This window comes from Tenrec ecaudatus, chromosome 17 (genome assembly GCF_050624435.1).
Source record: "Tenrec ecaudatus isolate mTenEca1 chromosome 17, mTenEca1.hap1, whole genome shotgun sequence".
Lineage (NCBI taxonomy): Eukaryota > Metazoa > Chordata > Mammalia > Afrosoricida > Tenrecidae > Tenrec > Tenrec ecaudatus.
Genome location: NC_134546.1, coordinates 7,783,879 through 7,798,186, shown reverse-complemented (window position 1 = coordinate 7,798,186; position 14,308 = coordinate 7,783,879). Strand labels below are relative to the sequence as shown.

Below are 14,308 nucleotides of genomic sequence, written 5' to 3'. Positions count from 1 at the left end.
TGAAAAACATTATCAAATCAAATCCTTTCCCTTATGTTTTAAAAGTTTTTATAATGTCAACCTTTATATTTAGATCACTAGTAATTGTATTTTGGAGGAGGGGGACAAGGAGGAGCTGATTCCAAGACCTCAAGTAGAAAAAAAATGTTTTGAAAATGATGGAAACATGTACAAATGCTCTTGATACAATTGATATATGGATTGTTACAAGAGCTTGTAAGCCCCCAATAAAATAATTTATGAAAAAAAGAATTGCATTTTACACATGTATAAAAGAAACTTTCTTTATTAGTCTTGTTGCTACGCTTGTCAAAATTACAGCCATAGATGTGTTTCTTTCTTTTTTTTAGATGTCTGTGTTTATTTTCGGTTTCACAGTTCTAATCCTAGCGCTACAGTGTTTTGACTCAATGTAGGTCTCTGTAGTGTTACCCTCCGACTTTATTCTACATTTTCATGAGACCCTTGAAATTTCATATGGATTTTAGATTGGGATTTTGCATTTCTGTAAAAAAATTGCTTTGAATGGTGTTGTTACCTTAATATTGTCTTCTGATCGTGATCATAGGATATCTTTCTGTGTATTTAGGGCTTTAAAAAATCTTTTTTTAGCACATGCTCAACTTCTAAACACATTTAGGGTTGGGTCAGAGGGATGCTTGTTGGTGTTTTGGTAACGACAAGCGGGTCTCGCTAAAAGTAAATTTTCCTATTGAGTTTTGTCTTTTGCTCATCAGTGGAGGCAGAGCTGTTTACCTTATTAGTGTTTATGGATATGTTACAAAATGCGCTCTTTTTTATTATCATTATTTTAAAAAAATCATTTTATTGGGGGCTCATACAACTCTTATCACAATCCATACATACATCAGTTGTATAAAGCACATTTATACATTTGTTACCCTCACCATTCTCAAAACATTTGCTCTCCACCTAAGCCCCTGGCATCAGTTTCTTGTTTTCCCCCCTCTCATCCCCTTCTGCCTCCTGAACGGATAATTTAATAAATTATTATTTTGTCATATCTTACACTGGCTGATGTCTCCCTTCACCCCCTTTTCTGTTGTCCGTCCCCCAGGGGGGAGGTTATATGCAGATTCCCCTCTCCACCCCACCCTCCCGGTGTCACCACTCTCACCACTGGTCCTGAAGGGGTCATCGTCCTATATAATGTGCTCATATTGGCCCTTTTCTTCTAAAGGGTATTTATATCTCGAATTAAATATTGCTTACGTATGGTTTTCATCATTAAATATTGAACTTCTGTTTTAAAATCTCATGTTTTGGAATTTTTTTCCTTTTTACTATACTCATATGGGTGTACTTTAAAAAGTCACTTTCCAAAATAAAATTACTTCATATTTTACTTTAATTTTCTTTTTTATTAACTTAAATTTTATTTCAGCTGCCTTTTTCAATAAAGGAAATATTTTGAGGTTTATATCAGAAGCATCTAGAAAGGCTAAATTAATTAAACATTTCATGTACGAGGGCATTCTTTCTGATTAAAGTTTAATAGTGAAAGTATTAAATCACTGTAATTAAATAACTTTAGAATGAACTATTTCTCTCTGAGGAGAAACCCTATGACTTAGGGATTGGTTATACATCGGGCTGCTAAATGCAAGGTCAGCAGTTTGTAACTACCAGCTGCTCCTGAGAAGAACTATAGTCTTGGAAAGCCACAAGGACAGTTTTGCCCTGTGTTAGCGTTGCTGTGAGTCAGAAATGACTTGATGGCAGTGAGTTTTTTGTTTTCTTGTTTTTTAAAGTAATTTCTATTTTTCTGTGAATGATGCTACTTTGGGAATTCATTGTGGATATTTAGTGTTTATGATTGTACTTAAGTTACTTCTCAACTAAACTGAAGAGTAAAAATGATTGGGCTTATTTAATTATCAGTTCATTCTGTTATTAATTTATGTAACAGTAAAATTATTCATAGCTTTGCTGCCCAATAAAGATATGTCATTCTGTAGTTCAATCACATCAAGCATTATTATTGTACAAAAGTTGCCACAGTTTTAAAACATTCTCTTCCTCTTTGAACTCCTTGACATTAGCTCCTTTTTACCTTTAATTATTTTTAGGAGTTCATCACCTTTAATTTGACCTTGTAATTTACCCCAATATTCATTTCATGTATATATATGTATCTAGTTAAGAAGTTATTTACGGGAGGGGTACCCCCCCCCCAAAAAAAAGCCACCAGGAATTGTGCTGGGCAGAGTAGAGCTTTTGAAGTATGCAATTTTCCCCAATAGGCAAGCATCAAGCAATTTGTGCTCTGAGTTAACAGTGCACCCAGTGGTGTCGTCTGGGAAGGTTCTCTCTGGTTACAGTGAATTTTTTTTGGAAAAGCAGTTTCAGGAACCTAATTTTTTTTTTGTGGTGGTCGATTTAAGAGAACAGCGTGAAGCTGTAGAATACTGTTTCCTGCTTGGGAAAAATGCCACAGAAACTGTTGTGATGTTGAACACAACTTACAAGGATAGTGTGATGGTTTTCTCGTTTCAAAAAAGGTGAAATGTTGATTGATGACAAACTTCCTTCTGAATGTCGATCAACTTCCCAAAAGGACGAAAACATTGACTGTAATGCATTTGGAGTTTGTTCCACCAGGTTGGACTGTTAAATCAAGCTTTCTATTTAGAGGTTCTGAAAATATTGTGTAACAGTGTACAACATAAAAAGGCCTGATTGGTGGCAGTCAGGGCACTGGTTTTGCCACCACAACAAAGAATGAAATCACAGATTTGACAAATGTATTAAGTGTAATGGAGAGTACTTTGAAGGTGATAAGGTTGTATTGTAAAAAAAAATGAAACAGATAGCTTTTGAATAAAAAACAAATTCCCTTTTTTGGGGTACCCTTGTATTCTGACATAATATTTATCTTTAGATGCATGTTCTTAGATTATATATACCATTCTCTACTCTATTTTTAATGATTTTGGTGGCTGGCTATGTTAAGATTTTACCCCATACTATTGTGGATAACTTATTTGAACAGATTAGAACAGCAGTTCTCAACCTGTGGGTCACGGCCACTTTGGGGATCGAACAACCCTTTCAGAGGGGTCACCTAAGAACATTGGAAACACATAAATATTTCTCAATATATAATTACATAGTGTTTTGTGATTAATCATTATACTTTAATTATGTTCAATTTGTAACCATGTAAATACACCCTATATATCAGATATTTACATTACGTTTCATAACAGTAACAAAATTACAGTTATAAAGTAGCAACAAAAATAATTTTATGGTTTGGTGCCACCACAACATGAACTGTATTAAAGTGTTGCGGCATTAGGAAGGTTTAGAACCACTTGACTAGAGTATCAAAAGTAAAGGACCTTTCCTTTCTTCCTTTTTTTTTTTTAAATTAAAAGATCATTTTATTGGGGGCTCTTACAACTTATTACAATCCATACAACAATTGTGTCAGGCATAGTTGTACATATGTCACTATCATTCTTTTCCATACATTTACTTTCTATTGAGCCTTTGGTATCAGCTCCCCCTCTCTCCCCCCAATCACACCCTCATGGCCCCTCGATAGATTATAAATTATTATTTTCAAATCTCACACTGACCGCTGTCTCACTTCCCCCATGGTTTCTGTTCTTCCCCCTGGAGGGGTGTGTGTGGTTCTGTGTCAATCATTTCCATTGATTTCATCTTCCTCCTCCTTTCCCCTCCCCTTCTGGTAGAGAACCCTTTCAGTATCACCCCTCTCCCCCTCCCCTTCTGATAGAGGATCTTTTCAATGGTCTATAAAAGCTAGAGCAGTTGGCAGTTTCTTGAAAACATGCAAGTGTTACACAACTTAGCCATTAGTGCCCTAGATGATTGCTTACATAAATACTTATCAGTTGATAACTGAAGAACAAGATGTGGCGTATCTAAACAATAAAGATAGTGAGAAGGTGTCCACTGTTGATGTATATAACAATATAACATTGTGGATGACTAATGCTGAGTGATATAGCTAGGTAATAAATGATTGAGAGATAACTATATAACTATAAAGAATTATAGGAAATTCACCCAGTCTATATGCAATATATATTAATTGTTATTACTTATAATCACTGTAGCATATAGTGACAGTTGCACAATGTTGCCTAGGGAACGGGATGTGGACAGTGGGAGAGGGCTGGATCACAAAGTGCACAATTGAGCTTGTGAGTTTGTGTCTTCATTATCATGTTAGTGGTGATGGATTCACAGATAAATATTCATGGTTAAACACAAGTTGTGTACTTTATGCTCTGTTTATTGTATGTCCTTGATCGTAGTGCTCTAAAAATAAATCACTGCTAAATCCAAAGTAATTTATGATTAAAATTATAGGTTTAATTTTATGCCAATTAGTTATTTTAGAAGATTGGCAGATTTTACTAGAAAATGAGGGTTTATCTATTTAAAAAGCAAAATTAGTTGCCCTTGAATCACCTCAAACGCATGGTGACAGGCTGTCAGGAGTAGAATGTGCTCCATGGGGCTTTCAGGAGCTGATCTTTGAGAAGTAGATTGTCAAACATTTCTTTCCAGGACCATCAATCAGCCTTTCAGCAAGCATGCTAACTGTGTTCACTATTCAGGGACTCTGGTTACTGCTGCTTTAACATAGAAAGTTAATGTTTTAAAAGGTGGAGAAGTTGATAAATAGCCAATTGGTATCTTAAAGACCACCTCTAGTGGAATTTTTGAGAGCTAGGAGCCAGGAAATTTGAAGTTGGGTTTTGGTGTATTTCTTCCTTTTATTAGTTATTTACGTTACCTGCTCTCCTTACGTTATCTTCCCATATAGACTATATTACAGAGTAGAGTGGGAAGTCTTCTTTGTGTGACGTCAAGCGCTTGATTTAAGAAAAACAGTACCACTAAATAAAATTTCACTTGCCATTCTGATCTCTGTATCTGGTTGAAGTTGTTATCCTTAGTTTTAGTTGTTATATTAAAACAGAATATTAGAATGTTTTTTTCTATTGCCTTTTTGTTATGGTTTGTAATACTTTGAACAGTTAATTATGTTACCTTTGGGGAACTGATTTGGATTTTCAACGTATTCTGCCTTTTAAATATAGGAAAGGATAAGATTAAGATTTTGAAGATAGGCACCATCTCCTCCTACCTCCGTTTTTACCTCCCTTTCAAAAAGGTAACTATGTTTATTATCTGACTTTAGGTCCATCGCAAAAGAACTTGCAGACTGGCTTATTAGCAACAATGTGGTGGAGCATATATTTGGACCAAATTTACATATTGAGGTTTGTTGATTATATAATTTTTCCTGCTCTAATAAGAGGAGAATATTTTTAAAAATTAAGTCAAATAATTTTTTCTTTTCCAGATTATCAAACAGTGCCAAGTGATTTTGAATTTTTTGGCAGCAGAAGGGCGGCTAAGTACTCAGCATATTGACTGCATTTGGGCTGCAGCACAGGTAATAGTAACAGCTCACCTTTATTGAGCTTCTCCTGATTATAATCTAAGTACCTTTCCTCCCCTGTGAGGTAAGTTATATTTTCATTTCCATTTTATAGATGAGACCAAGACATGGATAAGCTGGAAATAAAACCTATAAAATCTGACTTCAGAGTCCATGTCTGAATATGTTCCTTGGTAGACCTGAAGGAAATCAGAGTTGATCACTTTTAGGCGTTTCACACATCGTCTTGGTTTAACACAGACACTTATTCTCTTCGCATTTATACCGTCTCACATCTATCGTTCTGAATATGCCATTGGTATGCTGCTTTTCTGTTTATTGAACTGTTATTTATGGTATGCTTCTTTTCTATTATACTGTTTGCTTAAAATTTTTTTGAAATAGGCATGTATCCTTATGGTTCCAAATCTATAAAGTTAAATGTGTATGAGGATACAGTACTCATTTTTTTCTCTTTCATGGATGTAGTTTCTTATTCTCTTAAGTGAATATGGTATGTTTGTGGCTGATAGTGGTTTTATGACAGTGCCATTTGTTAAATAACTTCCACTGAATGACATCTTTAAGCACATGATGATCTTTGCTAATGTAGGAGAAAAGTTGTATCAATGTTTTTAGTTTATTATAAATTAGGTTGTAAATCTTTGTGAGCCAGTTTTCTGTTTTGGGATTATTTATTCACATTAGTCAGGGCTGTTTGTTTTCTTATTTCTGAAAGCTCTTTTTATGTTAGTAATATTGATCTTTGGTCTTCATGCGGTATGACTATATTCTAGTTCATGAATGGTTTGGTTTGCCTAAGGTGTTTTTGGTGTGCAGTTTAAAATTTGTGGCTGAATTTTTGAGAAATTTATTTTTGACTTATGGATTTTATGTGATGACTTGAAGTATCTTCTTTACTGCAAGATTGAGAATTGTTTTAGTTTCTTCATGTTCATCAACCTTCAGTTATTTTATATTTTAATCTTTGACTCTGTTGTCATTATATTGGTTTCAAGTATCATGTGTTGATCTAGCCCTCAATATTTTAATTAAAAAAATCTTTGTTACATAATTGTCTCTTTACTATTTGTTCAGTAATTCTTTTTCTCACATATTGAGATACTGCATTTATGCTGATTAGGTTAGTTTTCTGATTTCCTAGACTGACACATTGGTTTATCTAGTAAGGGTCGGTCATACACGGGATTGGTAAACCATAGCCTACATACAGGTCGGCTACCTGGGTTTATAAGTGAAGTTTTATTTATACACAGCAATATCCATTCTTTCCCTGTCTTTCCACTGTAATATCTTTATATTCACAGGACTGAAATAGTTTTCTTCTAACTCTTTGGAATTTACTGTGAAAATGTTTTGAAGGGGTTTTTCATAAATTTATATAACTTTGGGGTTAATGGTTATAATTTCTAGTGGTGCTAATGGCTTCTTTTAATGGATTTTCTTATGTAGATTTTTATGTCTTTGGAAGGGAACCAAATTTCCTAGTGGTTTACAAGGAAACTTAAATATTATCTGATTACATATTTTTTGGATGACATTTTTGTTTGTGTAAGAGTTTCATTTATTTCACTCAAAAGGGTTGTTGTTAGTGGCCTTGAAGTAAGTGACCTTGAGTCAGTTTTGAATCTTACTGACCCCACATCACACACTAGAACTGCGTCACAGCGTTTTCTAGAGTGTAGTCTCCACAGCAGTGTACGTCACCAGGGCTTTCTTCTGCAGAGCATCATGCCTAACCATTGGTCTTATCAGGGCTATTGCAAAGGTGTAGAGCTCTCACAGTTTGGAAATATTGGCATATATTCTTGCTATTAGGGATAACATTTAGATTACTGCTTTATGAGCATTGCAGTATAATTTGGTTAATGCATTTCCATTTTTTCCCACGTCTTAAATTTGAAAATTTGAATCCTATGCCTTTCTGCTTTTAAAAACGTTTTTATAGACATAATTTGCATATCAAGCAATTCAATGTTTTAAACACATAAAGCAGTTGTGTAATCATCACCACAATCTATTTTCTTCTTTCTTATACTCATTATTATTAGCTCTTTGTTTCTCCCCAACTTCCCCTGATGTAGCCCCAAGAAACTATCAATGCAATTACTGTCCCTATAGATACACCTATCCTGGATTTCATGAAAGAAAAACGTACAAAGAAACAGAACAAACCCCCAAACATACACAAAACTCAAAGCAGTAACAAACCAGAAAAGCCTCATTCAAAAAGGAAACAGAAAATAATAAAAAGTAAAAATATGGAACACTTAACAAATTTGCGTGTCATCCTTGGTCAGGGGCCATGCTAATCTTCTCTGTATCGTTCTGATTTTTGGTATGTGTGCTGCCGAAGCGAGCACACGCCTTTCTGATTCTTAAGGAACAATTAGCATGAATAGCCTCTCATATATTGAAACCTTGATTTTTTTTCCTCTCTTTTAAATGTCATTGAGTCTCTTTATAACCTTTTGTTAACCACTGATATTTAAAGATGATTATTTAACTAATGTAGATATTTATTGGGTGCAGGGAAATATTTGTCCATTAGATTTTTGTCTGGCAACTTATTATGGGTTAGATAAAAGCACAGGAACAAATATTTATTTCTTTAGTCTCATCAGGAATTCAGTTTCTAAATCTTTTAAATGAGAACTTTAAATAGGTACCCATATCTGGACATAAGATCCAAATATAAACCCTTCTTTTATATAACCCATTCTATAGAAAACCACTTAAGCTGCTGTTTTCTTGTCATACTCTTCTTTATCTCTTAATATTCATTAAATTTGTTCTTCTGAACCCAGAAAATTTCCCATTTACACTGTTACGGTTACCTTCTGCTTTCTCTGTAGTTCCCTCAATTTGTCTTGTGCTACAGCTTTCTTTGCTTATTAAAGTTGTGAAGATATTCCCATTTACTTCTCTTTCAGAGACTTATTGCAATTTCACATCTATTGGTGACTCTTTGGATTTCTTTTCTTAACCCTTTCAAGATTAAGTTATTTTATGTTTCAAAATTTTTGTTAAAAAACCATGTGTGTTTAGAAATGGAAGACATTTTGAACAGATTGAAAAGCATTGGCGGGCGAATAAGACCGTCTTCAGAAAGTTTGCGGGAAAATTCGTCTATCGTTTCTACTTTTCTAGTCTTTGAAGCGCTCTTGTATTGTCGTGTGAATTTCAGAATAGCCATTTTTCATGTACCTGAAGAGAATTGTATGGGTATTACAATATGAATTTTCATATGCTTATGAATCTTTTTTCTCCATGTGTTTGAAGAACTTATCAGAATATAAGGTAGTTGAAGTGCTTTTATTTTCCTTTAGAACTTTTTTGTAGATATCTATAGTAATCCATTGTTACTGCTGTGTGCCTTTGAATAGATTCTGACTCATTATGATCCTGTAGGACAGAATTGAAGTGCCTCATAGAGTTTGTAGGCCAAAATCTTTCTGGGATCCCATCTCCAGTGTGCACCCCCCACCTCCCCCCAATGTAAGGAGCTAGTGGGTTTGTGCTACCAACCTTCTGGTTAGCATCTGGGCATGTTGAACTTTTAAGCCACTTGGTCTCTTCAAACCAAAACTCACCGCTGTCAAGTCAATTCCAACTCTTTTGGACCCTGGAGGACAGCATAGAATTGCTCCTGTGGGTTTGAGACTATTTCTGGGAGTAGACAAACCTCCCTTTTCTCCTGTGGATGGACTGGTGGTTTCAAATGACTGGCATTGAGGTGAGCAGCTCATCCCACTATGCTCCCAGGGCTTCTATTAGGCTCTTAGTAGTTCATTTTCTTATTAGAAATGGTTTTGTTTTTAATCTTTTCTAAGATGTAATCTTTTGTCAATTAGATTTTTTTATATCATGTAGTCTTTCCAAGAGTGTTTGGTGGTTAACTTTTAATATATATGAGTATGTATTTTTTTTTCATTCTTTAAAATCATTTTATCGAGAGCTCCTACAGATAGCATAACGTTCCATAGTTCCTTCAATTACTACCAAAATCAGTTAACATTTTCTTTCTTGAACTTGATATCAACTCCCCTTTATCCTCTCCCTCCCCCACCTATTCTTTGTTTCCTGGTAAGTGAAGTGAACTGTGGAGCTAGCTTCCCGCAGCCATCTTTACATGGACTTCAAGCCATGTAATTCTAATGAGTTTTCCTGTACACTTTGAATGTGCATACACAGTACCAAAACCAAATCAAGCTCAATGCCATCAAGTTGATTCGGACCTAGTAGCCTTACGGAGCAGAGTAGAACCGCTTGTTTGGGTTTCTGGAATCCATGTGCACTGGCTCAGATGGCCTCATCTTTCTTTCCTGTGGTGGCTGGTGGCATCTTACCACCAGGACTCCTCCTCCCATAGAATGCACGTGTTAAAGAGCCTGCCCCCTATAAGTTTCTTCGTGATTATGATAATCTGTTTTAAGCAGAATTTTATTTCATATAGCATCGTTTATTGTATTTGGAGATCAGCATGTTAGAAATATGAGTGTATGGGCTAGTGTCTTAGCTTTGTTGAAAAAATATAACTAAAAATATCAACTGATTGATTTATGTGGAGCAGTTCTTTTTGACTGTTGTGTCTGCTTTTATTTCCTAGTTGAAACATTGTAGTCGATATATACATGACTTATTTCCTTCACTCATCAAGAATTTGGACCCTGTACCACTTAGACATCTCCTTAATCTAGTCTCAGCTCTTGAGCCAAGTGTTCATACTGAACAGGTAATACATTCTAAACCTCACGGTAGTTTTTTGTAGCATGAACATTTATTTGTGGTTTAGTATTTATTTGTGGTTAGTGTCTGTACTTTATTTTTATTATGTAGTTTATTGGTTATTTCATAGGCACAAACCAGAGACCCCTCTGCTGTTGACTGAGAACAGTCATATAGTGTAGAATAGAACTGCCCCATAGCATTTCCAAGCCTGTAATTCTGTTTTCCCCAGCAGTTTTACTGGCATATAATTCACATAAGTCTGTGACTCTTTATGGAAGCCTACTGCCACATTTTTCTTCTGCAGAGCTGTTGGTGGTTTTAAACCACCGACCTTTGGGTTGGCAGCTGAGTGCCTTAATCTCTGTTTACCAGGCTTGATTTTAAATAGGCAAAAACATTGTATTAAATTTGTTGCTGTTGTGGCCTAAAAGCCTCTGATTTTACCTCCTTTTTGTCCCTGCAGACATTGTACTTGGCATCCATGCTAATTAAGGCATTATGGAATAATGCACTAGCTGCTAAAGCTCAGCTATCCAAACAAAGTTCCTTTGCATCTTTATTAAATACTAATCTTCCCATTGGAAATAAGAAAGGTTAGTAAAGTATAACACTTTCTAAAGTAACTTGTCAAAAATTTGTTAATCTTAAATTTGAAGTATTTCTGCTAAGCTCTTCCAAGTCAGCCTTAAGTTTGTGAACCAGAATGTATGTGATGAAAGGATTAAAAAAGTAGAATGAGTGCTTCTGATGTGATATATATTAGTGCTTCAAGTAAAGGACAGTAAGTAAAGTTTGAGTAATCACCTGCTTTTCTACATGATCAGTAATCTTTTCTCTAAAAAACCAGAAAAGGTAATTTTGTGTTGGGCGGGGGGACTTTATTTTAGAAATAATCTAAGGCCAGAATATAATATTACAATTCTTTCTTTTCAGTTTCAAAATTTTCAACAATGTCAGCTGCTTTGTGTGTATCATAGCTTTCATGCTCTTTCTAAAACTTTATTTACTTTTACCCAAAATTTTTCTCCTGACATCATATACTACTATTTTCTTAGGTTTTTCTGTGCAGGCACCCACAACTACTACAGGTGGTGGGGACTTAACATTCTTACAAGTTTCCCCACCTGTGTATCTCTGTTGATTGTGTAATAAGAACAACTGACATGCAGTCCCAAAGCAGCTCAGTCTCTTAGAATGTTTCCCTCCTGTTTTTCCCTTTTCCTTCAGAGGAAGAAGAGCTCAGAAGAGCAGCTCCATCACCTTGTAAGTTGAGTCATAGAAATGCATGGCAACATGATCTAATGTTCGTTGTGGTGATTTTTTAAAAAAAATCATTTTATTGGGGACTCGTACAAATCTTACCACAATCCATGCATACATCCATTGTGTCAAGCACACGTGTACATTTGTTGCCATCATCATTCTCAAAACATTTTCTTTCTACTTGAGCCCTTGGTATCAGCTCCTCATTTTACCCCCTCCCTCCCCACATTGTGGTGATTTTATAGAGTTAATTGGTTTTATATTATAGTGGACCTTAATCAGTTTTAAAAGTTCATTTTCATAAGGGGTTGTAAGCTCCGACTAGTTATCCATCTGTATGACCCATTTTTCTTGACATCATTATTTATCTTGACTTGTTATTGAAATAAGTATATATTCTTTAGAAATGATTGGCAAATGTTGACATGTTTCCAGGTTATTTCATGGCTACTGGTATAAAGCACTGACATGTAGGTCAAGGACTCTTAACGATAATGTCGTGGGTCCATGGTAACGTGAATTATAAATAAAAACAAAATCTTTTATGTAGGGTCACCTGCAGCTAGTCCTCAAAGCAGTGATAACAGTGATACTCATCAAAGCGGAGGCAGTGACATTGAAATGGATGAGCAAATCATTAATAGAACCAAACATGTACAACAGCGACTTTCAGACACAGAGGTAGGAAAGCAGAAATTTCTTCCTCTTTTAAAGGTATTTGTAGGTTTCTGACATTTGTATCATTTAACCTGGGGGGGGGGGGAGACTATGTTGACTTTTCTGTTTCTTGACTGTACATTTAAGGAGGTTTTTTTTTGAGGTTCTTTACTTTCATTCATATTTTGTTCAAACAAATAAAATGACCATAGGAACCTTTTTAAGAAGTATATATGTTGATGCATTTCGTTACATTTTGCTAGTAGTTTAAATAATTATATAAATCTGTTTGTGAATTCAGGAATCCATGCAGGGAAGTTCTGATGAAACTGCCAACAGTGGTGAAGACGGCAGCAGTGGTCCTGGAAGCAGTAGCGGGCACAGTGATGGATCTAGCAATGAGGTGAATTCTAGCCACGCAAGCCAATCTGCTGCAAGCCCTGGCAGTGAGGTGCAGTCAGAAGACATCGCAGATATTGAAGCCCTTAAAGAAGAAGATGACGATGACGATCATGGTCACAATCCTTCTAAAAGCAGCTGTGGGACAGATCTGCGGAATAGAAAGTTAGAAAGCCAAACAGGCATTTGCTTGGGAGACTCCCAGGGCCCGTCTGAAAGAAGTGGAACCAGCAATGGAGCAGGAACGGACTTGGTTTTTAACACTGAATCAATGCCATCAGTAGATAATCGAATCCGAATGCTGGATGCTTGTTCACACTCTGAAGATGCAGAACATGATATTTCAGGGGAAATGAATGCTGCTCACATAGCACAGGGTTCTCAAGACTCTTGTATCGCACGTACTGGGGACTTCCTTGGGGAGACTATTGGGAATGAATTATTTAATTGCCGGCAGTTTATTGGACCACAGCACCACCACCACCACCAGCACCACCACCACCACCACCATCATCACCACCACCACCACCACCACCACCATGATGGGTAAGTTTACCTAAAATAAAAATGCCCAGTTTATATTTCCAATAGGCAACCTTTATTTTTATTTATTTATTTAAAAATTTTTTTTTTTTACTGGTGTGGGGGGTTTTCCGGGAAGACCAGAAAACCTGCTAGACAAATTCTAAAAGAGCTGTAGCACTAGGCAACCTTTATTTATTCAGTGACATGGTGTTAAGTGTTAAAGACTCGTGCTGTCCAATAGCAATATCACTTGGTAAATTCAAGCCACAAAGAGCTAACTTGGAGTTTAAATAGTGGCCACATTTGAAAAAAGCAAAATACAAGCGGTGAAATAACTTTTCAATATTCAATAATGTTTACATATTCTGTATATAATCAGTATAAAATTATTAATGGAGTGGCTTGCTTTTTTTAAAATAAGTTTTCAATATTGCTTGTGTATTTTATAATTAAAAACTTAGGTTGGTTTGGACTAACTTTTTAGATACATAGTGGTGTTAAGTGACGGGAGCAAAAGCCCCATTGCTCTCTAATTGATTCCAATTCATAGCAACTTTATATAGAGCTCCTAAGCCTATAGATTGTTACAGCAGCTGATGTCATCTTAATTTTCTTCCATGGGGTGCCTGCTGCGTCTGAACTGCCAACTTTGCAATTGGCAGTCTGCCAGGCTCCTGTGACTAGTGGCTATCCTATTGAATAGGTCAGGTTTTGTTCTTTGTTTCCTTGTAATAATACTTAAAGACAGATAGATATAAGACTACTTACTTCTCAGTGTTTTTCAACCTTCCTAATGCTACGACCCTTTAATACAGTTTCTCATGTTGTGGTTCCCCGCCACCACCATAAAATTATTTTCATTGCTACTTCATAACTATAATTTTGCTGTTATGAATAGGGCAACCCCTGTGAAAGTGTCATTTGACCCTCCAAAGGGGTTGCGACCACAGGTTAAGAACTGCTGACTTAGATGGAAATATTACTCAGATGAAAAGATAAATTTTGTGCATCTTAGGGTATTCAGCATAAACCTCAGTGTATAATGTGTTTATTGTGAAACACACCTATGATACTCAACAATAAATGACTCTTGGCTAATGTAATAAGTGAGTGGTCGCATGAAGAAGGATAAAATAAAATTTGTTCTCTATACAATGAGAGTAATGATGGTTCTCATGACTTATTTTATAAAGGTCAGTTCTGCTCTGTCTGATACAGTCACTGTGGGTTTGAGTGGACTCAGTGGCAGTGGATTTTATTCATTAA

At 35.7% G+C, this 14,308-nt stretch overlaps 1 protein-coding gene and 2 non-coding genes across 4 annotated transcripts in view; 1 reads left to right on the top strand and 2 right to left on the bottom strand.

Moving 5' to 3' along the window:
* USP34 (ubiquitin specific peptidase 34) overlaps window positions 1–14,308 on the top strand; it is a 218,811-nt gene that overhangs the window by 70,600 nt on the left and 133,903 nt on the right. For both annotated transcript variants that reach the window (XM_075535336.1, XM_075535335.1), the window contains exons 9-15: window positions 5,204–5,285; window positions 5,369–5,461; window positions 10,077–10,202; window positions 10,662–10,791; window positions 11,426–11,461; window positions 12,012–12,142; window positions 12,420–13,063. In XM_075535336.1, coding sequence (XP_075391451.1) covers window positions 5,204–5,285; window positions 5,369–5,461; window positions 10,077–10,202; window positions 10,662–10,791; window positions 11,426–11,461; window positions 12,012–12,142; window positions 12,420–13,063 — 1,242 coding nt within the window. The remainder of the gene's footprint in view (window positions 1–5,203; window positions 5,286–5,368; window positions 5,462–10,076; window positions 10,203–10,661; window positions 10,792–11,425; window positions 11,462–12,011; window positions 12,143–12,419; window positions 13,064–14,308) is intronic.
* Window positions 7,723–7,830, bottom strand: LOC142431133 (U6 spliceosomal RNA). The gene has a single exon (XR_012780700.1). It is a non-coding gene; the product is annotated as a U6 spliceosomal RNA (small nuclear RNA).
* Window positions 13,162–13,222, bottom strand: LOC142431162 (U7 small nuclear RNA). Its single transcript, XR_012780718.1, has one exon. It is a non-coding gene; the product is annotated as a U7 small nuclear RNA (small nuclear RNA).